Source organism: Stegodyphus dumicola, chromosome 4 (genome assembly GCF_044657685.1).
Source record: "Stegodyphus dumicola isolate Sdum_Otavi_A_Nest chromosome 4, ASM4465768v1".
In the NCBI taxonomy this organism is placed as follows: Eukaryota; Metazoa; Arthropoda; class Arachnida; order Araneae; family Eresidae; genus Stegodyphus; species Stegodyphus dumicola.
The window spans coordinates 51,469,276-51,495,464 of NC_140771.1; the positions used below are offsets into that span (position 1 = coordinate 51,469,276).

The following is a 26,189-nucleotide window of genomic DNA, read 5'->3' on the forward strand; positions in this document are numbered from 1 at the left end:
TTCCCTCGGATTCTCAAGAGATAGAGGGGGGTCCTGTTTTGAGACATGGAGCGGTCTCTCCTCCTCCTCCTCCTCGAGAAGTCTTGAGAAAGGGAGAGGATTTTCGGTTCCCTTATTCTCGAGGGGTCTTGACAAATTGAGAGGTCCCTCCTCTTCGAAAGAGAGAGAAGTTTTGGTTCCCTTATCCTCGAGGGGTTTTGACAAATCGAGAGGTCCCTCATTTTCGAGGGGTCTTGATAAATGGAGAGGTTTTTCATCTTCGAGGGGGTTTGATAAAGGAAGAGGTCCCTCCTTCTCGAGGGGACTTGAGAAAGGGAGAGGTTTTTCATCTTCGAGGAGGTTTGACAATGGGAGAGATCTCTCCTTCTCGAACGGTCTCTCTTCCTCAAGGGGTCTTGAGAAAGGAAGAGGTTTTTCATCCTCGACGGGTTTTGGCAAACGGAGAGGAATCTGAACAGGCTTCTCCTCATCCCCATCATTATCGAGGAGGATGAGGATAGGCTTTTGGAAAGGTTTTTTCTTTTTCTTCTGAACAGGTTCCTCTTGATGCTCGGGGAGAGGGATGGGGTAGTTGTTCCACCATTCTATTTTTTCTTGCTCGAGGATTTTTTCAAAAGTCGTGGCCTCCTTAAGATGAGACGAAGGAGGAGAGTCCTCGAGAAGAATATAATAGGTATTCTTCCCAGTCTTCTCGATCGAGAGAGGTTCGTGCAAACATTTGTGCAACCATTCACTAAAATGAACGAGAATCCCTTTTGTCTTCTCAAGAAGATCCATAATCTTATTCATTTGCGAGACGGTTAGAAAGTGGGACGTGTAAAAATATTTGGCTCGTCTCATTAACAAAATTTGTGCATCCAAAGGTGGAATGTCACGAGCCATCAACACGTTTTCGTCGGACAAAAATTCGTCCCGCATCTTTTGACAACTCCCCACGGTATGATAACCCGCACATTTTGAAAAATCGGAGGCTTTCAGGTAAACGACTCCTTGGATGATATAAAAGGAAAGATCAACATATTTATATTTGAAAGGAATACACGTAGTGAGCTGGGGATGCCTCCTCATGATCCACTTGGACAAAAATACGACTTTGGGGCTCTCCCCTTTTATTTATAGAGAGAAAGAGAGTGTGACCTTCCCTTCCCTCCTCCTCTCTCCCTGCTTCCTCTATCTCCGGACGTCCTTGGATTGGAAAGGGTGACTTTGAAAAAAAAAGAAGGTCATGGTTGGATAATTTTTTGTTTATTAAATTATTACTTTCAATTCCTCATTCCCACACACATTCATCTTTTAAGAAAAGAAAAAGAGGTCATGGAGATAAGATTTCTTGGAAAGAAGAGAGAGAGAAACAAAAAAAACAAATAAAACGGACGTCATAGGGCCTCTGTGTGTGTCTGTGTGTGTCTATATATATAAAAAGGCGAGAGTACTGGGCGAGATCATTTCTTTTCCATTGGGAGCCATGTCGCTATTAGACGTTTTTCCAACTCAACGGATTTCGAACGGGGAGGATTTGAAGACGCTAAAGCAAATCTCCAACTTGAAAATTTTTTTGGCGTGTCATTGTGCGACATTTATTCCGCATTTACCACCTCATCAAGCGATCGTTTCTTTCAACCAAGATGTCGAATCCTCCAACCTGCTCGTTCAGAATATATACAGAAATTTATTCGAATCGCAACAAACGAAAGAGGAATCTCCCTTCTCTTGGAATCGGATGGATCGAGCTTTGAGACGGCCCATTCAAACAGACCGGCGATATACGGATCCGCGCACGAGTTTTCGGTGGAAGAATATTTTTCTCACGAAACGATATTTTACGTTTGGAGTGAGAACGACGGCTGAGGACGAAGTTCATATTGTTCAGACCACAGCCGCTCCTCTCGCCTATTACGAATCATCGCCCCCAATCTGAAGGAAAGAAGTTTTAAAGTCAGCGACAGGATGAAATATAAGAAATATATTCTAAGACTTTTTCAAAACTATGTTGTTCCCCCGAAAACGCAATATCTCATCGTCACAACCCAGAAGAGTCTCTTTCTCGTCGATCGGTGCTCGTACTCGCTTTGGAAACAATTGAAAGAGGAGATTTCTTTCCAATCGCCGATGGTGTTTCAAGAAAAAGAAGAAAACCCTCCGCCACCTTTACCCATCCCTTCCTTAGATGATAAGAGGAGCTGGACCAAACCGTCATGGCCCGAAACAAAATCGACCCGGCAACGGAATGAAATTGAAGTCATCACAATTGAAGATGAGGAGGAAGAAAAAAAATTACCTCTTAAAAAACGGTCGACTTACCGGAACCTACCTGGCGTGCAAGATTCGCTTCAGAACCCAGAAGCTTCTTCTTCTTCTTCTTCCCCGACTTGTTCAAACAGGCAGCCTCTTTCGGACTCCTCACAGACAGAACCTCTTTCAGTATCCTCTTCTTCTTCTTCTTCTTCTTCTCCAACCTGTCCCGACATCGTAGAGGTAGAATGTCAGACGGGTCCACAAGCTTCAAAAAGTCCCGACATCGTAGAGGTAGAATGTCAGCCGGGTCCACAAGTTCCAACGGGTCCAGAAATCATGGAGGCAGAATCACAGCCGGGTTCACAAGTTCCAACGGGTCCAGAAATTATGGAGGTAGAATTTCAGCCGGGTAAACAAGTTCCAACGGGTCCAGAAATCATGGATGTAGAATCGCAGCCGGGTCCAGACATCCTAGATCCCTCCACTCATCCCAAAGAGACTCCAAGTGTTTCAAGACAGCCTTGTGAGGATCCAGCCCTTCCCGTATGGAATGATTATATGGACTTAAAAATTTGGTGCAACAGGAAGGAGAAGAAAATAATCATACGGATGGGTGGGTCAAAGACTGTTTAGATCATTTAACCTCGAATGAAATTGAACTGTTATGGAATTGCATTTCTGAAATCACATCGGAAATGGGATAAAAACCAAAACAAAAAAAACTTTTTTAATAACAAATTGGAGGAGGGTCATGATGTCAATTAAAAAAAATATTATATAGAGTCCAATCTTGGTGGTTCACTTCAGTTTTCCAGCATGAGGTGATCCACGTTTCCCGAAATATGGATCCCATTCTAAGAGAGATTGTGTAGAGCCTTCACTTCAGTTCTTTTTTTTTTTCTACCAAGAGGAGAGGGTCCCCAAAGGGCTACCCATGTCCAAAGAGAGAAAGTGTAGAGCGTTCATTTCAGTTTTTTTTCCAAGTTTAGGGGAGGGAGGTCTCAAAATGACACCCCCCATTTTCAAAGAGAGATGGTGTAGAGCGTTCATTTCTGTTTTTTTCCAAAGTTAGGGAGTTTTCAAATGACTACCCATTTCAGAGAAAGAGTGAGAGAGAGAAGGTGTAGAGCGTTCATTTCAGTTTTCCAAGGTTAGGATGGTGGTGGAGAATCCTCCAAAATGGCTACTCATCTCAAAGAGAGAGAGAGAGAGAGAGAGAAAATGCGTAGAGCGTTCATTTCAGTTTTCCAACATTAGAAGGTCCCAAAATACCTTCTGAATTCAAAGAGAGATCGTGTAGAGCGTTCATTTCCAGTTCTTCAAGATCAGAAGAAGAGGGTCCGCTTTTCAGAGACAGCGAAGTGCAGACTTCAGTTTTCTCCCTCCCCAAGAATAGAGGGTCCCAAAATGGCTTTCCATTTCAAAGAGAGAGGGAGAGGCGTTCATTTCCATTCTCCAAGATAGGGTCATCTGCATTTTCCCAAAATGGCTTCCCAATTCAGAGAGAGAGAGAGAGAGTGAAAGGGTGTGTAGAGCGGTCATGTTCATTCTCCAATATAGGGTAGTCAGCTTTTTCTCAAAATGTCATCTCCCCATTCAAAAAGAGATCGTGACCAATTTTTTCCAGTTTTTTCCAAGATGGGGGGGAGAAGAAAACCTAGGATGGAATAACACGACACACAGAGAGAAAGAGAAAAAAAAATGCCATCTTGTCATTTTCTGATAGGGTACCGGTGTTCGAATACTTTTGTGACCGACTGTACCCTGGTTCCTCCCGAATGTAAATATTCGCGACGATCTCAAAGTGAAGCCCATTAACTCTTATACACTGACTACCAATAAGTATTTGGACACCTGTAATAGAAAACAAAAACTAACTTTATTCAAAATCAATAGTTGGTAGAGCCTCTACGAGAGGTAATTACAGCGTGAACCCTCCGGGGCATACTTTTCACAAGTCTTTGTATGACAGCTAGCGGTATTTTCTTCCACTGGGGCTTGGAACAGACATAGAAGTTCCTTTACTGATTTTGCACGGGTAGTGCACCCCTGAATTCGGCGACGTAACTCGTCCCAGAGGTTCTCGATAGGGTTCAGGTCTGGACTCTGGACAGGCCAGTCCATTCGATGAACTCGATTGGCACCATACAAAGCCTTCGTTAACGTCGAAACATGACAACTGGCATTGTCGCCCTGAAAGTAACAGGGCTCCAACCCGTAAAACTGCCACAACGTAGGAAGCACATTGTCATTCAAAATAGTGCAGTAGGCATCGGATTAGAGCTTACCGTGAATGGGGACCAAGGGTCCCAGCCCATACCAAGAGAAACACCCCCAGACCATAATTCCACCTCCGCCGAACTTGACTGTTGGCACAATGCATTCTGGCAGACGTTCTCCAGGTAGACGCCAGACCCAGACCCTGCCATCGAACGGTAAAGGGTGAACCTTGATTCGTCACCCCAAAGAACCCGTTTCCACTGATCTACGGTCCAATTTCGATGTGCTTTGCACCACATTAACTGAGCAGCGCGGTTGGACTTTATGATCAAAGGCTCAGTCGTTTAAACTATTCCCACCGTTTATCAAAACGATAAACATTGCGAACATAAAAATCTACTCTTTTTTATATGTACTTTAATAAAAGGAAATGTGTTCCTTCATTGTATAAGAAAAGGAACCAATTTTCCTTTCTAAACTTTTAAAAGTCGCCAACGCTTAAAAAGTGATAAACTACGCCAAGGTAGTAATCCGCCTTTAAAAAAGAAAAGAAAAGAAAAGATTTACTACAACGCTTAGTTCGCGTACGTAGAATCCGTTCTTTTCGTTTGGGTTCAAATGACGGATCTGACAACTCAATGCGCATGCGTGGCTAATGTTGGTGCGAATAGCATCGGCCGAATTTTTCCTGGTGGAGAAGAGGGGCAGAAAGCTGGTAGCGCCCTCTCTTGGGTCGGTGGACAAATAATAATAAAAATAAAGAGTTCTCCACACACTAATGAATTCACGAATTCTGTTGGTTGGTTAACTTTCTTTATAAAGTTCTATCTTTTTCCATTCTTGCAAAGTTCTTTTTTAATGGATTTAATAAGCTAAGTGGAATTTTCCTACAGGGTTCTATTTTACCAGCAGCTCCTGGTTTTAATTTAATATGATATGTATATCCAGTTAAAATGTCAATTTCTTTAAACAAATCTTGATATCCTTTTAAAGATTCTAGTAACTTTTCATTGGAATCAGGATTTACTGTACAAATCCTTTGCATTAGGTTTACTTTTTGCAATGTTAGGTAAACCTAAAATAGCTGGAACAGTTTTATCATGTAGTGGACATAATTTAATGTGTCCATATAATTATTAAGATTTCCTAAGTGGCAACATGATGTAATGTTTTGAATAGTTATTAAGATTCGCCGTGTGGCAACAACGAGTCGAGCTAAAAATGTAGTTAGTTATTAAGATTATTAAGATTCGCCGTGTGGCAACAACGAGTCGAGCTAAAAACGTAGTTACTTCTAGCGTTCGTTGATAAGCGTTGCGTAAGCTTTAATTCTTAGAAGTTTTGTTATATTTTTATGTAAAAATAAGTAACATGTTGCAAACAAGAATGGAAACTAGAAAAATAAATATGCTGTTTCTTTTAAAAGCAAAATAAGTTTATTTCAATTATGAAATGCTCTTGCTGAGTTTCGATTTCGCTTATTCATCAAATCCACAATCACATGCTACGTCTTGAAATTCTACTTCATCCTTGTTCCCTTTTGATGTTTCACATAATAATTTACATTTTCCGACTACATTAATTTAGTACCATTTTAGTTATTCAAAACTAATTTTGATTTAGTCAGACATTTATCTCTTAAATTGTTTAAATTTAGGCAATGATACCACTTTACACTGAGCTCCAGTATCCAACTTAACAAATAAATATTTAGATATGTTTACTTTTAGTTTTTCAAACCATTCTGTTCTATTTTTAGAAAATGGATTTGTATCTTCTACTGACCCTAAAATATATTCATTACCATTATTATGCAACTCATGCTCTAAATTATTCTGTACAACATTAACATTTTTATAAGTGCACATTTTAGAAAAGTGATTTTTCTTTTTACAGTACAAGCAAATCTTATTAAAACCAGGACAATTGTATAAAATATGAAAAGTTCGACATTTTCTACATGGTTTCGGATTATTGTACTTATTTCCTTAATAGTTTGAAGAAGATTTAGTACTTTGTTACTTTTGTTCTACATGATAGTTTTTTTTACAAGGCTGACTTTTTTCCTCTGAAGGTGGAATTGATTACGTTTGATCGCTTCTATTTTATTTTCTTCAGTTAAAGTTTTCAGCTGAAGTTCTGCTAATTCAGAAGCTTTACACATTTTAATACATTTCTCCAATGTTAATTGATCTTCCCTTAATAATCTATCTTTGAGATTTTTATTTAGAATTCTACTTCTTATTAAACTATCTTTTAATTCTGCAAATCCACAGTTGCTACTTAATTTATTTAAATCGGTTAAAAAATCATCAAACGTTTCACCTACATGTTGTGTTCGACAGAAAAATATACGTCTATAAACACTTTCGTTTGCTTTAGGTATGCTAAAATTTTCAAAAGCTTCAATTACTTTGTCAACATCCTTCTTATCTTCTTCACTCAAATTAAAAGTATTGAACTTTGCACGTGCTTCTTCACAAATAATATGCAATAAAATAGCTACTTTAATTTCAGGTGATTTAGTAATACCACCAGACGTTAACATATAAATTTGGAATTTTTGTTCCCATTTTCACTTAAATTACCTTCGAAATTTAGATTACTGGGTGGCTTTAATCCATCCATATTTAATTTAGGACCTTAAATAGCTTATATATACGTATTTTTAGCCACTTCAAATAAAAATATAAAACGCACTTACCAGCGATAGTTTCGATTTCACTGTAAACACTTCCTATCATGTTTTTGTTTAGAATTTTTTACCAACACTGCATGGTTCTTCAAAAAAGATTTTCTTTTTTAATCTACGGTCGACTGCACCATGTGTTGTTTTTTATATGTTGGGTATGTGCGTGCTGTTTAACCAAGATACAAACTAACGCCAAATATGCTCGCCACAGCTGCCAGAAAAACATTTCCTTCATTTAACGCAGGCCCAGAAACATCGTTTAAGACAGACAGATGTCTTGTTTTGCACTCGCTAGACAGACAGACAGACAAAGTAGACAGATGTCTTGTTTTGCGCCCGCTAAGACTTTCCGCACCGATGGACGAAAAATCAAGCATAGGTGCGAAGGAAAGGTATATAGAAAGGGGGGCAATTTCGTATTTGAGGAGAGTAAAAAGGAACTTCATACAATTTGTACGAGTTCAAAAGGCCAGAAAGAAAAGATGGAACAAAATAAAATTTAAAATAAATGCCCCAAAAATAATAGAGGGGGGCGAAGAGCCTATAAAAAGAAAAGGAAAAGAAGTAGAAAATATCCTAAAATACGATTGTGTCCACGAGTGTAGTTAAAAGGAGTTCGTTTGCAAAAATTAGTAAATAAATGAATTCCTACATGGTAATGTGTATGCCCTTATCTTGAGACCTGAATATTCCGTGCCAGGGTTTGTTTTGGATTTCTCGTGTTGATACTGAACAGCGAACAAGTGAAGCAAACAATTTGAAGACAGACAGACAAAGTAGACAGATGTCTTGTTTTGCACCCGCTAAGTCTTTCTGCACCGATGGGCGAAAAATCAAGCATAGGTGCGAAGAAAGGTATATAGAAGGGTGGGCAATTTCGTATTTGAGGAGAGTAAAAAGGAACTTCGTACATTTTGTACGAGTTCAAACGGCCAGAAAGAGAAGATGGGACAAAATAAAATTTAAAATAAATGGCCCAAAAATAATAGAGGGGAAAAAGGGCTTATAAAAAGAAAAGGAAAAGAAGTAGAAAGTATCCTAAAATACGATTGTGTTCATGAGTGTAGTTAAAAGGAGTTCGTATGCAAAAATTAGTAAATAAATGAATTCCTACAAGGTAATGTGTATGCCCTTATCTTGAGACCTAAGAAGAAAAGACATATATCATCACAGAGATGTACATAATATTTTAACTAAAGTAACATTAACTATTACCGTTCCCAAAAAATTCATGTGTATTTCAGAAAAACAGTAATTGACAAAATCATAAATCCATACACAGTGTGAGAGCATTTCAGCAAAAATAAATTATACAGTTTATTTTTCTTAAACATTAGTTGAATATAAAATTAATTTAACCGTTGTAATTTATTATAGTACAAGTTTAACAAATTCCGTCACACTGTATTTATGTTTGCTCATAATTCTAAGTATGAGACCTGAAGAAAAAAAGGCGAGGATCTTAGTTACAAAAATCACAATCTATACTCATTGATGGTCAAGAGATCCCCATTTTTGCCTCTCAAGAAATTCCTAAGCACGAAAGGAGGGGCCTCCGAAGGGTATGAATTGCTGATAAGAACGGACTACTGATAAGGAATGTGGCGTGTCTATGGAATAGTTACGAGGAAAAGAACCACATCACTTGCTACTATAACTAACTATTGTATAATATTAGAATCTTATGAAATAATAAATAAAGAAATTTAATGGCACTTTAGTGATAGAGAATAAGATATTGTATAGAGAACATAATGTTACTTATCTGAATATTCCGTGCCAGGGTTTCTTTTGGATTTCTCGTGTTGATAGTGAACAGCGAACAAGTGAAGCAAACAATTTGAAGTTTTGAATAAGCGATGTTTCCTTTTTCAATTTGATGGATGAGACATTGCATAGGAAAGATGCATTACACTTTTTTTTTTTAAGAGAGTTGAACACATTTCTTGAAACACTTATTTAAAAATTTCGGAGCTATGTTTAGACACTGCCTTCAGCTTTCGTGATCGCAGCGCCCCCAGAAGTTTCGCATGATTAAAGATAATAACAAACACAGTTACAGTTACGTATATAACAGAACTCGTTAGGCGAGTTAAAGAGACAAGACCAGATCATCCTCTGAGGAGAAACTGGAGTTATAAAGAAATAGGAAGCTTTAATTTAGCTTTAAATAAATAAGTAGCTACATCACATCAACCACATAAACAAAATATGTTAAAGTGCTGAAAAATTGTCGTGAACTGAAGTGTAGTCAATTTCTATTTAGTGTCTGCTGTTAGATTTCGGGAGGATAAAGTGAATTTGTGTAGATTTTTTAGAAGTTTTAAAAATTTGAAAAATGGAACTTAGTAAAAATATACTAGACGGAATTTCTATCGCAGGAGACATATCAAAAATTTCTGATAATGTATATAGCCATCTACTTACCGAAATATGCGAAGTTGCTGTTAGCAGACCTATCAGGAAAGGCGAGTTTCCAATTTAAAAAAAAAAAATTCTTCTTTCATACGTATGAAAAATGTTTATAACGCAATGCATAATTTTGTACTTCTTTGATAAAAACTTAGTCATAGATTATGTTTATAATTTTCTTACTAGTGCGAAATTTTATTTGAATAGGACGTGACTGTAAAAGTTTAGATGAAAAAACAGCGTACAGCTCGTTGCTTAGTTTTCTGTTAGAAGCGGCGAAGCATGATGCAGATCCTATGTCTCTAAGGTGTGGTAAAGTATGAAACAAACTTACACGTCTATTTATGAACATTTAAAATGCGTTATAATCTATGAGAATTCAGTTTTGGGTATTTTTTTTGTGTGACCAAGGGATCAGAAATTACTACCCACTTTTAGAAGAAGAGAACCACCAAGAAAATTGAACTAAAATTATACAAAAAATGTATCAAATAATTATGCATTTTTGGTTATATTTTGGTATCACATGAGGTTTAACAACACACAGCAAGAGATTACAGAAATTTTATTCTTGAATTAATAATTTTTCTGTAAAGATTTGTAGTAGATATTTGTGTAATTTTTTTTTTTTTTTTTTTTCTGTTTAAATATTTTATAGAATGGAAAAATTTTTGCAACAGAGTTTAAAAAGATATTCCAAGATACATACTGAGTTTATAAGATATAAAGAAAGTAAAATATTATAAAATAGCAAGGAATTTTTATAATGAAACTGCATGTAGAAAATATTTGCTTTTTAGATAGTAATTATTCTAACTTTTTACCATTGCAGATATATAAACTTGTTCCTAAATACTTATTTAATACAGTGGTGCCTTTCCTGACACCACAAATATGACAAAGGATCAGACTGGCCGGTATTCATCTCTCAGAGAAGCCATATTGCTCACACAGTTATTTATGAGAAGCACAGTAAAATGATGAATATTCAAAAAGGCTAGTTAAATAGTATAAATGATAAACCTATACCCTAATGGTTTTCGTAGCTTGGCATAATTTCAGTAAAAATACAATGTTGCCAGATTTAGCAACTTTTGACAACTTTGCGACAATGTCTCATAATCTACAATCTAGCCTAGTAACTATCAGACAGGCTCATCTCCATAAATTATTCATAAAAAATTTAGATTCAAAGAAATTAATTAAAATTGCTTATCTGCCTGTCTTTCGTCCGTGGCTACAGAATCTTATTTCTTGCATCTCTCTGTGTTCTTGAAAGTTATCGGAGTTCATCAGTGACAAGATTCTTTATGTATTTTTACCCCAAAGGAGCGTTAGCTCAGAAGGGCAATTTATTTCCTTTTGGCATTTTGCATAGACTCACTTTCTGCAATGTTTCGCATTTCAGACTGTTGCCAACAAATATTATTGCCCTGTGTTATATTTAAAGAAATTAAATAATGAAGAATCTGCATAAATGTATGTATGTTTCTCGAATTGTTATAAAACAACGGTATCTAGAGCCATCAAATTTTGAATAACATAATCCTCCTCCGAATATGGGCATCTGGAAGCCCAACTTTGGAATTTGTTTTATTATCTATTTCATATTTTGTAAAGCATTTATGAGTTTTTGATTAAGAAACTGAACAATTTCAAAGCGGGTAATGGCAAATGAAAAACTTTTCTATCTTTAGCGTGCAAACTGTATATCAAAAATTCCAAAGGTATGCTCATTTTAAAATTATTTTGGGATATTGCTGTTGAATTGAATTTTATAGTTTAAGTGTGAAGAACATGATATTTAATAAATAAAGTTAATGCAGAAAACGTTAAAAGAACGGCCCTTTGGGCATAATGTAAAATCTAAAAGCTTTCAGATTTAAAAAAATTTTTTTAACATCATTAAATTAAGATAACATTTACAAAGAGGTATGAGGATATTTACATATAAAACTATATTAATTGCCAGCTTGTGTGTTAATTAAATGGTGGTTCACAAAACAAATTTAGAAAATTAAATGTGCATATACCATGTAACTTACAAGTTAAAATACATTTGCATTTTCACAAGTTAAAGGGAATGATTGCAACTAAAAGAAAACAAATTCTCACAAACACAAATATAGCTAGAATTTAGCATATGTACATCATATTCCAAAAGGCAGTCATTGACTGCAGAATATCTCAAACTTCACAGATACAGGGTGTCCCATAAAGGACCCCTGTTTTTAAAATTAAATAACTTGAAAACAAAGATCCATAGAAGAATGAAACAGAAGGTATGCTTATTGGGACAGCTGTAAAAATCTGAAGCAGAAGTTTCACATTTAGTTACAAAAGTTGCCAATAAATGGCGCTGTAGTCGCAGTACGTTCTGGGAAAGTATAAAAAACATGCCTTCTGTAAGCTGTCATTGTTATCATGTCACAGTGTTTTCAAAATGTCCACATTTTGCAATACAGTGGTGAGGCAAACCAAGAACGAAATTTTCAGATACCTTCTGTAGTGTATGAAGGAAATGGATGCACGTGCCTCACAGATTGACTCTTCAAACTCGTGCAGTGTTGTGGGCTTCTTCTGGGAGACAGTGTCCTTCAAGGAGCCCCACAAAACTTAATCACAAGAGGGCAAGATCGGGTGAGCATGGAGGCCAATCCATTCCCGTTCCAGTAAATTTGGAGTAGCCCAAAGCAATAACTGTATCCCTGAAGTATTCCTTAACCCTTTGCGGCTCAGTGTTCCACTACATGGAACACCCAAATTGAATTGCTTCTGAAAACTTTAAATTCAACCGTAAATAGATAAAAATGCCTTTATAATATACTTTGAACTTTTCTTTTTAAACAGTAGATAGCAGCATATCACAAGGATACACAGAATTTTCATTTATTATGTGTTATTAAAAATCTACTTTTTTTCAAGTAATTTTCTCTATTTTTTTAATGATATAAAAAATTTTATTTGGAAAAAAAATTAGGCATAATTTTGCTGGCTGTACTCCAAATTATTTGTTCTATATTTTTTTTTAATCTTTCATACATAAACTATACGCAGAATCATTGAATGAAACAAGGTGTTCCATTAGCGGGAACACTGCGCCTTTAGGGATCTCATGCTGTTACGAATCAGAACATCTGTGCTTAGGAGAGAACATCCGCTGTTTATGTTTTCTGTTTCCGTTGTTTTTTTTTGGGGGGGCATGAATTCAAACAAAGCAGTATTGAGGGGTGAGGTGTGTTTTGTGTTATGAATACCCTAATATTGGCATCTTGAATTTTTTGAGAGTAGTTTTTAGGTGGGAATTTTATTAGTAGCTTGACTCATCTTTACACCTGCCCGACACTCTGACACCTGAGCAAATTTTTTGCTGTCGCATTTTAATCTCATTTCCATTTATTTTCTATAATTGTGTAGATATTTTTCGTGTATGTATATATTATAGATTTATTTTTCTTTATTGTTAACATTAATCATAGTTAATTTTTTTATTATTAATTTTCCATAAATGGCGCGGAGAGGTCTAACTCTTTCCGAAAATTTGTAAATATTTTTGTATATAGGACTTATGTACATAGATATTTATCTCATTTATCCATATATATATTCAAGAATATTGTGTATATCCAGGAAACCATGTATACAGCCATAATACATAGTTTTTTCTTTCTTATGCAAACGCTTCTACTCATTTTCGTGCTTCACTGCAATGCTCACTTAGTCGCACTTTTAAAAGCTCTGGCGGCGCAGTGTTCCACTTCATGGAACACCCACAGAATTAAAATGGTAAGTGCAATTTTTACAAAATTTTACCTGTATACTCCTTTAGGACTAAATAGACTGCATACAACTTTTTTTGTTGAAATTCCGATGTTAACGTATAGTGCGCCGCAAAGGGTTAAAGAACTGAAACACCTGGTCCGTGCGGTGTGGTTGGGCTCCATCTTTGCATGAACCCCGAATTGCCTGTAAGATCCTAATTACTAACAATGTGGCGACATATTGTTCCAACATTTCAATGTAACAGTCAGAAGTGATAATTTCTCACAAGTAGAAGGTGCCAGTAACAACTTTGCTGGATACTGCAGCTCAAACAGTAACTTTTGGGGAATGTAGTGGGTTTGCTTAACACAAATGCGGTTTTCAGTACCCTAAAATAGCCAATTGTTTGTTCATGACACCATTCACGTGAAAATGTGGTTCATCTGTCAACCATATGCAGCCAACATCTAATCCGTCATCATCAATCATTAGGAGCATTTCGTTCATGAAGTCTTCTCTCTGCTGCGCAGCTCAAACGGGAATGGCTTGGTGACATTGGATTTTAAACACAAACATGCGTAGCTTGTTTCTCAGTATTCTGTGCATGCTGGATCACATTAAGGTAGATTCTGCTGGCAAGTCTTCTGATGGAGTTCTTCAGATTTTCATCAATAAGTACAGAAACTGTCCTGACATTTTCAGGAGTAACTATAGTCAAAAGTAATTAATTCGGACACCCATAATCCGGAATGATCTATAATCCAGACCTCAAAGCTACAAACTTTCTGTGCATTAGTCGGTATTCTCGACACAGCAATTATAGGACTTGAACAGCGGAACTTTGTAACTAAACAAGAAATTATGTCTGTTTAATAGAATAAAAGAGAAAGTATTATCACATGAAAGGAAGCAACTTTGAAAGAAATGTTTAATAAAGTAAACAGATAAATGTTAAGCTTTTTCTTTTTGTAAATTTTGATACCCTTTAGATCATAATTGTTCTTTATTTCATAAATTACGGTTTCATATTTTTAATTTTGTAATTTCTGCATGCCATCTTACCAGATTTAAACTGATGATCTATAATCTGGAAAAATCGATAATCCCGAATCGCCGAAGTCCCGACGAGTCCAGATTAATGACTTTTGACTGTATAAGAGCGCCTAGCACCAACATTTTCCACTAACTCATCAGCCATGCTTCCATCAGCCATAGGCGTTTATGCGTGTGCATAAGACCTTTACGGCTGCGAATATGCGTGTGCATGTGCGCATGCGCGTGTGATGTATAACGGACGGTATAAGCTAAGCTAAAATTATCTAATTCAGTTAATGTTGCAGATTGCGTTGTTCCTTAATCTTCGAATTGGATCCAGCTTATTATTTTTTGCAGACTGTTTGTTAGAGCAATTTTATAAAAAGTAAGCTTGAACTTTCGATTATGTCAAAAAGAGTTTCCGATTCTGGAGCTGCCAAAGGATCTACAAAGCAAAAGCATGTTTCGATGTCCATCAAACAAAAAGTGGAATTGCCGCAAAAAATGGATAAAGCATATCCTTTGTTTCTCTAACCATTCTGAAATCTGTTTATCAATTTGTTTCCCCATCAACATTTTTTAGCGTATTTAACTTGAATCATCACCAAGCGTAATGTCAACATAAAAGGTTACCATACTTTTTTATTATTCGATTACTAACATAAAAAATTGTTTAGGCATCGCTACATGAGTCATTACTCAAGTTGTCATGTGTTAATAAACATGCGGTGATGAAAGGAAAGTATAATACAGTCAAAAGTCTTTAATCCGGATGTCCATAATCCGGACCTCAAAGCTACAAACTTTTTGCGCATGTGTAAACGTATTATGCGCTTACGCATGCGCATTCAATGTATAACATTCCGTAAAAGCTAAGCTAAAATTATCTAATTATCTATTTCAGTTAATGTTGCAGATTGCGTTGTTCCTTAATCTACAAATTGGATCCGGCTTATTATGTTTTGCAGACTGTTAGAGCAATTTTATAAAAGTAAGCTTGAACTTTCGATTATGTCAAATCGAATTTCCGATATATATTTACTAATATGTAAAGGATGTACAAAGCAAAAGTATGTTTCGAAATCCGAAATTTGTTTATCAATTTCACACTGCGGCGTGCAATGGATAGGAAGTTGATCTGCCAGCACTATCCTTATCTTCAGGGCAGATGTTTTTATTTTATTCGGCTTATAATTCCTTACTAAATGTAGTATGTCATCTCGATGTACTCCGTCTTTGATATGATTTAAATCAAGTTCCTCGTCATTATAATTCGCTTCTGATAGTGAAGAAAGTGACAGAGAGGTTATTGAAAACGGAAAAATTTCGATTGACAAATTAGTCGGTATTCTCGACACAGCAATTATAGGACTTGAACAGCTGAACTTTGTAACTAAACAAGAAATTATGTCTGTTTAATAGAATAAAAGAGAAAGTATTATCACATGAAAGGAAGCAACTTTGAAAGAAATGTTTAATAAAGTAAACAGATAAATGTTAAGCTTTTTCTTTTTGTAAATTTTGATACCCTTTAGATCATAATTGTTCTTTATTTCATAAATTACGGTTTCATATTTTTAATTTTGTAATTTCTGCATGCCATCTTACCAGATTTAAACTGATGATCTATAATCTGGAAAAATCGATAATCCCGAATCGCTGAAGTCCCGACGAGTCCAGATTAATGACTTTTGACTGTATAAGAGCGCCTAGCACCAACATTTTCCACTAACTCATCAGCCATGCTTCCATTTCATTGAAATTTATTGAAAAGCACAACTTAGTTTTTGAATCTAGACCTTCTACAATGTTAAATCAGGATTGAAAACTGTGCCTTGTTGCCGTAGGACTGTAATTTAACCTGTGAAATTCCATTACCAGAAAAAACATGTTTCATGGAATACATGATTTTCATGCACGTCCTTTGATACCTGATTTCATATTTTAACAGTGAAACTGTCCGCAGACTGGTCGCTATGGACTTCAGATCACTCTTTGTGGAGACTCCGTCTTGGTAATACAGCGTACTATGAACAACTTTTGTAACTAAATGTAAAACTTCCGTACCAGATTTTTACAGCTGCCCCAATAAACATACCTTTTGTTTCATTCTTCTATTGATCTTTGTTTTTGAGTTATTTAATTTTAGAAATGGGCGTCTTTTGTGGGACACCCTGTTTAAACTCCACATTTACCAGTATGTTGCTTCAGATACTGCAGGCAGTGTATATATATAGAAAGGGTACTTTATGTATGTACCCTTTTTAAGAATTGTAGTGATTGCAAAATGCCACACATTGTATCTATTTTTTCAAATTCTTGATCATCTGTGAAAGTTCAGTGGTCATTATTATCAGAAAGTGCGATAGCTTCTCTTATTATGAAATGAAAATAATATATTTTTGTAATAATAATATTATTGTATTAATAATGTAATAATATTAATGAAATATATTTGGTATTCAACATTTATTTAGTTCTGTATTAGAAGAATGCAGAATGGATTCTAGTCGCATATCTATGTTTCAGAACAAGTTCCAGGTGAATACTGTTTCAAAATTTACTCTTAATAATTTTTTTTTATGTAATTATACGTAACATTTATTGAACTTTTCATTTTAGGAAAATAAAGATAAAATTCAATCCCAGTTATCAAGGTGAGTGTATTAAATTTTTGCATTATTGAATTTCATAATATTTAATTTAATATCTACTTTGTATGTTGCTAGACTACCTTATGCATTTTTTTTTTTTAACTAAACAGAATAGGTAGAAGTTTTGATCATGTGATTGATGTGAAATGGCGACAGGATTATGTGATCAAGGTAATTATGTAATTAGTGTACATAAATATGAAAGTAAAAAAAAAGTAATTAAACTTTTAACATTTCCTATTAAGTCTGAAATATAAATAGCTTTACATACAGTCTTCTCACTAGTATTTTAAAATTTAATTACTCCTTAACTGATGTCTAATTTATTAGTAATATTTAAAATAGTCTAGAAAATGATTCAAGTCATCTTTTTTTTTTTTTTTTTTCCCAAATTTTTAATGTTTCATATGGAATTCTGAATTATTTATATTATGCTTTGAAAAGCTGAAATTAAAGAAATTATAAACAAATTTAAGTACTCAAATATTTGACCTAATATGAGTGGCAAATTTTGCTTAAAAAATTTCTAATATTGTATACAAATACAGTCAAAAGTCGTTAATTCGGACACCCATAATTCGGAATGATCTATAATCCGGACCTCAAAACTAAAAACTTTCTGCGCATGCGCCGCGTTGACACATGCGCATAGGCGTTTACGCGTGCGTGTAAGACCTTTTACGACTGCGCATATGAGTGTGCACAAGTGCAGAATACGTTTTCGCGTGCGCGTTTTATGTATAATGGACGTATAAGCTAAAATTATCTAATTATCTATTTCAGTTAATGTTGATGATTGCGTTGTTCCTTAATTTTCGAATTGGATCCGGCTTATTATTTTTTGCAGACTGTAAGAGCAATTTTATAAAAGTAAGCTTAAACTTTCGATTATATCAAATAGAATTTCTGATATATATTTGTTAACATGTAAAGGATCTAAAGCGAAAGTATGTTTTGAAATCCGAAATCTGTTTATCAATTTCACGCTGCTCGGCGGGGGGAACGCAGCGTGTAATGAATTGGAAGTTGATTTGTCAGCACTATCCTTATCTTGCGCAGATGTTTTTATTTGGCTTATAATTCCTTACCAAATGTAGTATTTCATCTCGATATGCTCCGTCTTTGATATGATTTAAAACAAGTTCCTCGTCATTATAATTCGCTTCGGATAGCGAAGAAAAGTAACAGAGGTTGTTGAAAACGAAAAAATTTCGATTGACAAATTAGTCGGTGTTCTTGACACAGCAATTATAGGACTTGAACAGCGGAACTTTGTAACTGAACAAGAAATTATGTCTGTTTAATAGAATTAAAGAGAAAGTATTATCACATGAAACAAAGCAAAACTTAAACAACTTACATTGAAAGAAATGTTTAATAAAGTAAACAAATAAATATTAAGCTTTTTCTTTTTGCAAATTTTGATACCCTTTAGATCGTAATTGTTCTTTATTTCATAAATTACGGTTTTATATTTTTAATTTTAGAATTTCTGCATGCCATCTTACGAGATTTAAACTGATGATCTATAATCCGGAAAAATCGATAATCCGGAATCGCCGAAGTCCCGACGAGTCCGGATTAACGACTTTTGACTGTATACATTCAAGCAATTGCCTCTTAACAGGTCACTGCTTATTAGATCAGATTTTCAGGTGATTTTTTAGATCAGATTCTAGATTTTTTTGTAATATATATTGGTTATTAAATCACTTCGGAGATGCTAATTGTAGCTATCAGGTTACATTCAGACTTGTGGTAGAAATAAAATTACACATTCCCCAGAAGAAAAAGAGACTCCACATTTACAGGTTTATTTTTTTGTTCAGAATTTTTCCCAGCACTGTAACTGTTACATGTACAAACTCCTTAGAAGTTTTCAAGTTAGTTCATCATTAGTTAGCACCTATTAATCAACAAGCAAACAAATGTGAAGTACCCATTTCTTCAAGGATGTAGATACACGCATTTTCCAAGTTCTATTGCTACTTCTGTTGTACTTTTATAGTTTGATCTCCTGAAAGATTAAGAAATTGTTTTCATAATGTACCAAACTTTCAGCAAATTTTCCAAAATGAAGTTAGCATGTTATTGCTTGAGAAAGTGGCAGTTGAACTTCTGAAAGTGACTATGAGTAATTTTGTCAAAAAACATAAAAAAGAACATTTTAGAGACTCTGGATATTGCTAAAAAATGTGTATTAATCGTGAAACATATAATATCAGCAATATTTGTATCAAATTAAACGTAGAATTCTCGGTAGTTATTTTAGAATTCGGAGATTAGTTTCAAAATATTCTTTGCAGTAATATATGTTTGTTATCTTATATAGTTCATTTCTAAAATTGCCTTAAAATATGTTTTTAATGCTTAATGAAAAGTATCATACATGCTTTTTCTTTTATTTATACAAATATTTTAATCATTTGTACTGAAAAAAGGCCTAAGGTAAAAATATATTTCAGCCTACCCGTTTGTGAAAATTGGCGAGTTTTGGTGCCATTACTGTTTACCTCCAATGCTCTCCCCAGTAAAATGGCATCCAAAACAAAAGTAAATCAAAAAATATATAATCTCAATAAACAGCATTTTAAGTCAAACAAGGAAATAATATAAAAATGGAAATACATGTTACCTAATCTATACACAGTACAGAAAGGAAATATTCTCTTACCTTCTTTAAAAATTTCTATTTCTTTGATACGCGTGACACACAGAATTCCTTAACAGCATCCAAAGACTATTAAAATTATTTAAATAATCTGCATACTGCTGTTACCACATGAAAGAACACAAGTTCTTAATATTGTATACATGCATAATCTTAAAATACACGCAACAACAACAACAACAACAAAAAGTTGTATACATGTATAATATTAAAATTAAAAAATTAGTTAAAAAAGAATTAAACTATTCTGGAAAAATATTTTTTTAATTGAATTTAAAAAAGATAACTGGCATGAAGTAAGTTGTAAATTAAAAGGTAAAAAATTACTAAACAATTTTTAGAAATATTTTAGAATATAAAACTATGCAAATGCAAGTTAATTATTCGTATTTTAATGTTTCAAATTGACTCAGCAAGGGATAATAATTTAAAATATTAAAATCCGAACAATTAAGAATATTTAACTCACATTTCATTCCACTTGATTTTTTGAGCACACAAACAATATAAAAACTAACTAATATAAATACAAACTAATAGAAAAAAATAAAATACAAAACAAGGTCTGTTCAAAAATATTTACACCCACTCTCAAAGAGTGAACTGATAACCCTGATATGAATAAAAACAAATTACATAACAACAAAACAATTTTGGACAAATTAAAAATACAAAGAATGCAAAATAAAAGTCTAGTTATAATATAATATCATGGCGTTGTACGTAGAGAATGCAATGACCAATCTAACTATAAAATTTAAACTTACAAAAATTTTTTTACTTAATGAATTTTGCCATTTTAACTAAGAGACTTAAAAAACTATTACTTAGTCAAAAAATGTCCAAAACTTTTAAACTCCATTCAAAATACACTCTAAAAGAGTAAAGCAGTTAGTAATACAGTACAAAGTCCAAGAACTGGACGTCCAATATCTGGAATGATCTAAAATGTGGACCTTAAAGCCACTAACAAAATTTTCTTAGGAATTTTTTTTAATGCTTTACGCATGCACATTTGATTTTTCCTCCCATAAGAAAGCATTCGCAGGATCCCGATTCATGATTTCACTTAGGTACTGAATAAAATATCTCGTTATTGAAGAAACAATTATTTTAGCATAAATTTGTGTGATCAGTAATTTGGCTCTATAGCTGCATATCTGCTTTTCCAATTAATGGATTTTGTAAAGAAATGTGGAAAAGCGGTAATAAATGAAGATGATATAACAGAAGTTTTTCATTGCGACGACAATGCCCCAATCATCAATCAATTAACGGACGACGAAATCTGTAGTATGGTTCTAGATCCAGAAAATACTGTTGCCGATGGTGACGAAAGTGACAAGAGGTTATTGAAGATAAAAAAATTTTGATTGACAAGTTAATCGGAATTCTCAGTGCAGCAACTACAGGATTTGAACAGTGGAACTTTGTAACTGAACAAGAAATTATGTCTCACAGAATTGAAGAGAAAGTATAAGCACAAAAAATGAAGCAACTTAAACAATTTACATTCAAAGAAATGTTTAATAAAGTAAACAGATAAATATTAAGCTTTTTTTGTAAAGTTTGATGCCCTTTAGATCACAGATGCTTCTTTATTTCATAAATCATGATTTCATATTTTTAATTTCTGCATGCCATCTCACTAGATTTAAACTGATGATCTAATATTCGGAAAAATCTCAAATCCGGAATCGTCGAAGTCCCGACGAGTCCGGATCCTCAAACTTTGTAGTGTATTCTCAAAAAAAAAAAAAAAAAAAAGGGGGGGGGGAGATATAAGAATTTCTGAATGAAATGAGTGTTTCTAAAACTCTGGAATCTTTATCATGCAGTTATTTGATCATTCAAATGGGGAATATGTAAACAAAGAATTAAGGTTTCAGTTTCCTGTCAAAAATCATTTAAATGTAGAAATAGTCAAACTGCACAGTGTTGTTCTCAATTATAAGCATATATATCTATACATAAAACTTATTGAAGCAATTTTTTATATAATTAGATTGTAACATAATTTTGAAGATTTTTGTTACCACTGAAATAAAGTATTATTGTCATAATAAAAGCTAATAAAGCTATCATATATTTAGATATGAGAAATATAGTAGCTTTTATTTTCACTGTTTACTAAAGATATATTTCATTAATTATTTAAATTTGTAATATAGGAACAGAACTAGTGTTAGGTATAAGAGTAACATAATTCAGTTTGAGTCAGAAAATATTGATAATTATGAAAACAGAAAAATAAAATACAACTTGACAAATAAATAAAATGAAAAGTAGTAAGTATGGAATATATATAAATTTTTCTTTAAAACTTATGGTGTATCAAAACCTGTCATCATATTTAGAAATTAAATTTACATGGAATTTAAAATTTTCTTTTCTTCTAGTCGAGTAATTGTAAAAAAGTCTGTGAGCTTAATTATATTATCTGTTTGAAAACATGGGTAAGTTTTAAATTCCTTCTGCTTTTAAAATTATAACCATTATAAATCACTGTTTTTTACTCTGTGAATTTTGATTATGAAATATTGGATTATAATGCATAATTTGGAATTGGTTTTAAATAATGATGCTTTTTATGGGTTTTCTTTTATTTATGTAATATGTATGGGATTTTCTCACTTAACGCATGTTTAAATTAACACAGTTTTTGAATTGCACTATGTTTTTACTTAACATTGCCCGAGCAATATATTTATGGTAGTTACAATTGAATAATATGTATTTTTGTTTAAGTCATTGGCATCAGTGGCATAAGTGGGTACTTTAGGCTATATCTTATCCCTGGTCCAAAAACTGTTTATAATGCTAAATACTTGCTCAGTTGCAGCATTAGTGCTAGAAAGATAAAAGAAAAATTCTAGCAGTTTTTAAAACATTTGAACAAGGAATCTGGTTTGTATTAACATGTTCACGCCGGGGCCAATTTTTATGTTCTTCGCCGTGAGGCGGCGCTCAAATTTTTGCGCCGTTTTCATCTGTCGGTGTGTGATTATTACCTGTTCAGACCTGTATACGAGTTGTACGTTTGCTAATAGTATGTATATGGTTACTTTACTTAACCTGTTCTGCCAAACTAAGTTAATGGCACTACAGGGTTAGGAAGTCATCCTAGTCATTGCTACCAATCTGACGGTTTGGCCGCCTTTCTAAATTTTTTATTAATCTGTAGTTTCTTGGATATAATTATTTTCATTCACTTGCTTCATTATCTCTAAGATGCCCTTGTTGCAGTAATAGTCCGTGAACAGTCTATTCACAGGATATGTGATGTAGTCGGAAGGAAAGAACTGCTGTCGAAGGTTCTCTGTCAGAGGACAGGAGAGTAGATAATGAAGTGCGTCCGTGTCTTCCCCGCGAAAACCGCAAGAACAGTAAGTGCTAACAGTGTAGTGAGTACTTATTTTGCAAGTTGTGTAACTTGGGCAGTTTTTTCATCTTAACCTCAGATTTTGGCCAATAATTATAACTAGAAAGGCAGTTAGAATTTTTTTTTAATTTTTGCCCTTATAAATAATAGTTAACAAGAATATGGAAATAAGTGATTCATCTGATGAATCTATCAGTGGAAGAAGAAATATAAATAGAAGCAATTTAATAACACAATCGAATGCGTACCATCCGATAAGACAGACTAGTGCAGGCCACCAGTGGTACATGCTGCCAGATATAACATACTAGTGTGTACCACCCAGTGAGACAGACTAGTGCGGCATGAACGTGTTAAAATATGCAGTTATTCATGTCTGAACTGTGCAGATCTTATTTTTTGACCATTCCAATATTTTTTCTTCTGTGATGTATTGTTTAAGATAAACATATTCCTAACATATATCAATTTCCAATAATTTATGATTTGATATCATTTTATTAATTAACAAAAAAGCTGTTTCAACTTGACTACAAGAAGGGATTTCATTTAATATGATGCAGCTATACATTTCCATCTCCTGAAATATTCTTTTTCTCCATTTCTCCAAATAAGTAAGAGCAGTCTGATAAATTGAAACAATAACTTCTTGAAATTCATTAACTTCGTATTGTGACACATCTTCATTCCCTTCAAGTTTTTCTAGAGTTTTTTTGTTAACATTTATAAGAATAAAGTTATCCTCTATCTTGCTCAGTATTGAAGCTTTCAGAGGATTCATTGAAGCTATGACACTATATGGGCATTCCTCTTTCCACCAATTTAATAGCACTAAGAGTCTTCTCACCCTGCAGAACCAGGCACAGGGGCTCAGTGGAAGTAAAACTAACCATCTTGTTTGTGAATTTCCTAGTATTGCTGAAAATTTGGTTTCTACAACATTATAGAAATTTCTCAATGTTTCTACTCTAACAGTATAAGATTTAAAGTGTAAGAATATCTTAGAAATAATCATTTCTATATCAAATGGAAAAAACATCAGGTGATGTTTTTATTGTGTTATGTGCTGCACATCAGACTCCAATCAAACCATAGTTAAGGTTTCATTTCAGTTTAACAAAAACATTATTTTCTCTACATCTGTCAGCTCCTCCAAAGTTAGAATTTGTATTATTGGCACAAAGATAAATAACTTTTTCTTTAAAATTATTTCTTCAAGACAGGTAGTGAAATAGTTGCTGACAATATCAGATGTTTCATCAGGTAAGGATTTAAATTCTAAAATTTTTACTCTTAAGTTTGTAACTCCAGTCTATAAATCTAACAAGTATCGTAAAAAGTTTTATTTCCTTATTGGACACATCAGTTAAGATACAAATGAATCTTTTTTCCTGAATCATTGTACAAAGCTGTTAAAGCGTAAGGCATAAAAACATTTAGTATTGTTGCTTCAGCCTTGGTTCGCACACATGTAAATTTAGGCTCAAATGCCACTTGAAGCAGCTTGGACGTACAATTCATAGACCTAAAGCAGTGGTTGTGCCAAATAGTATGGCATGCAAAAGTACCTTCTATTGCAGCTAATTCTTCTTCCTTATCACCCATTTTCTCCTGTTTAAATTCTTTGATGACAAGCTATATGTAGCAGCAGATTTTGACATTTTATATTTTATTATTGTTTATAGGAAGTTTAATATCTGTAAGTCCTGTATGGCTTATTGAAAATTTTGAAGAACATGTATTGCACCATACATCAGAATTGCTTATAGTTTTTCAATAAATGGGTATTCCTTCTGTAGGTTTTGTTAAATGTACACTTTTTTTTTGAACCCATTATTAAAAAAAATCAATTGTATGGCTGCTGTTTCGAGAATTCCGACTAACTTGTCAATCGAAATTTTCTCATTTTCAGTTTCTCTCTGTCACTTTCTTCACTATGGGTAGAGGTATTTTCTGGATCTAGAAGCATACTACAGATTTCGTATCCATTAATTGATTGATGATTGAGGAGCATTGTCATCACAATGAAAACCTTCTTTTATACCATCTTCATATATTACTACTTCTCCACATTTCTTTACAGAATCCGTTAATTGGAAATTTCACCTTTGGTTTGTGATATCCGAAAACTTTTAAAATTCGTGGCTATCATCATAAAATTTAGCTGTCATTCACTATACATATTTGGCTATGAATCATGAGATTGGTGACTAAAGACAAGTTGTTCTGCTAAATTTTATCTTGCTTCTATCGCACACTGAGACTAAGTCTGAATTATATTAGTTTAATTATTTATTATACTTATGTCTATTTTTTACACATGCTTATTTGAGTCCTGAATAAATAAATTCCCACATATATTTAAGGCTTATTGAGGGCCGGCGCTAAATATTTTACTGCCTGCATATGAGCTGTGGCGCTGGTTCTGGGTTTATGTGAATAACAAATCGATTATCCTTAATTCAAATAGCACTAAATTTAATCTTTTGGCTTATGAGTATCATTAAAAAAATGTAATTTTAGCATATGGAAGAGATCTGAAATTTTTCCTCATCAACATTTCTTAGCACATTGAACTTAAATCTGTAATCATCGGCAAGCGTAATGTCAACATAAAAGGTTACCATACTCTTTATTATTTTATTACTAACATAAAAAAATTGTTTAGGCATTGCTTACATGAGTCATTACTCAAGTTGTCTTGTGTTAATAAACATGCGGTGGTAAAAGTAAAATATAATACATAATGATTTGCCAGGTTGGCATCAGGGATATAACATATTAGTAGTAGGTGTAAAATCAACAATGTATCAGTGTAGAATGTTTCAGTTTGAGATGTAGTCAAGCAGATAGGCATTCACAGAGCCAAATTATTGATCATACAAATTTATGCTAAAAGGATTGTTTTTTCAATAATGAGGTATTTTATTTAGTGCCGAAGTAAAATTCAGAATCAGACTCGCCAGATGTTTTATTATGCGAGGGGGGATCAGATGTGGATTCGGTAAGCACCCCCCCCCCAAATGAAGTTGTTGATGTCTTTGAGGTTCGGATTTTAGATCATACCAGATATTGGATCATATCGGACTTCGCACTGTACTACTGTTTTTTGGGACAAATTCTATC

The 26,189-nt window shown here is 33.9% G+C and overlaps 1 protein-coding gene across 4 annotated transcripts in view; it reads left to right on the forward strand.

The window, feature by feature from the left end:
* The first annotated feature begins 9,391 nt into the window (after positions 1-9,391).
* Positions 9,392-26,189, forward strand: part of LOC118200182 (COMM domain-containing protein 3) — a 42,624-nt gene continuing 25,826 nt past the window's right edge. Inside the window, exons 1-6 of one of the 4 annotated variants that reach the window (XM_035372111.2) lie at positions 9,392-9,615; positions 9,767-9,866; positions 16,834-16,897; positions 16,979-17,013; positions 17,121-17,181; positions 22,081-22,137. In XM_035372111.2, coding sequence (XP_035228002.1) covers positions 9,486-9,615; positions 9,767-9,866; positions 16,834-16,897; positions 16,979-17,013; positions 17,121-17,181; positions 22,081-22,137 — 447 coding nt within the window. In that variant the 5' untranslated portion in view covers positions 9,392-9,485. The remainder of the gene's footprint in view (positions 9,616-9,766; positions 9,867-16,833; positions 16,898-16,978; positions 17,014-17,120; positions 17,182-22,080; positions 22,138-26,189) is intronic. The other 3 variants (XM_035372113.2, XM_035372112.2, XM_035372114.2) reach the window with 3 other exon arrangements.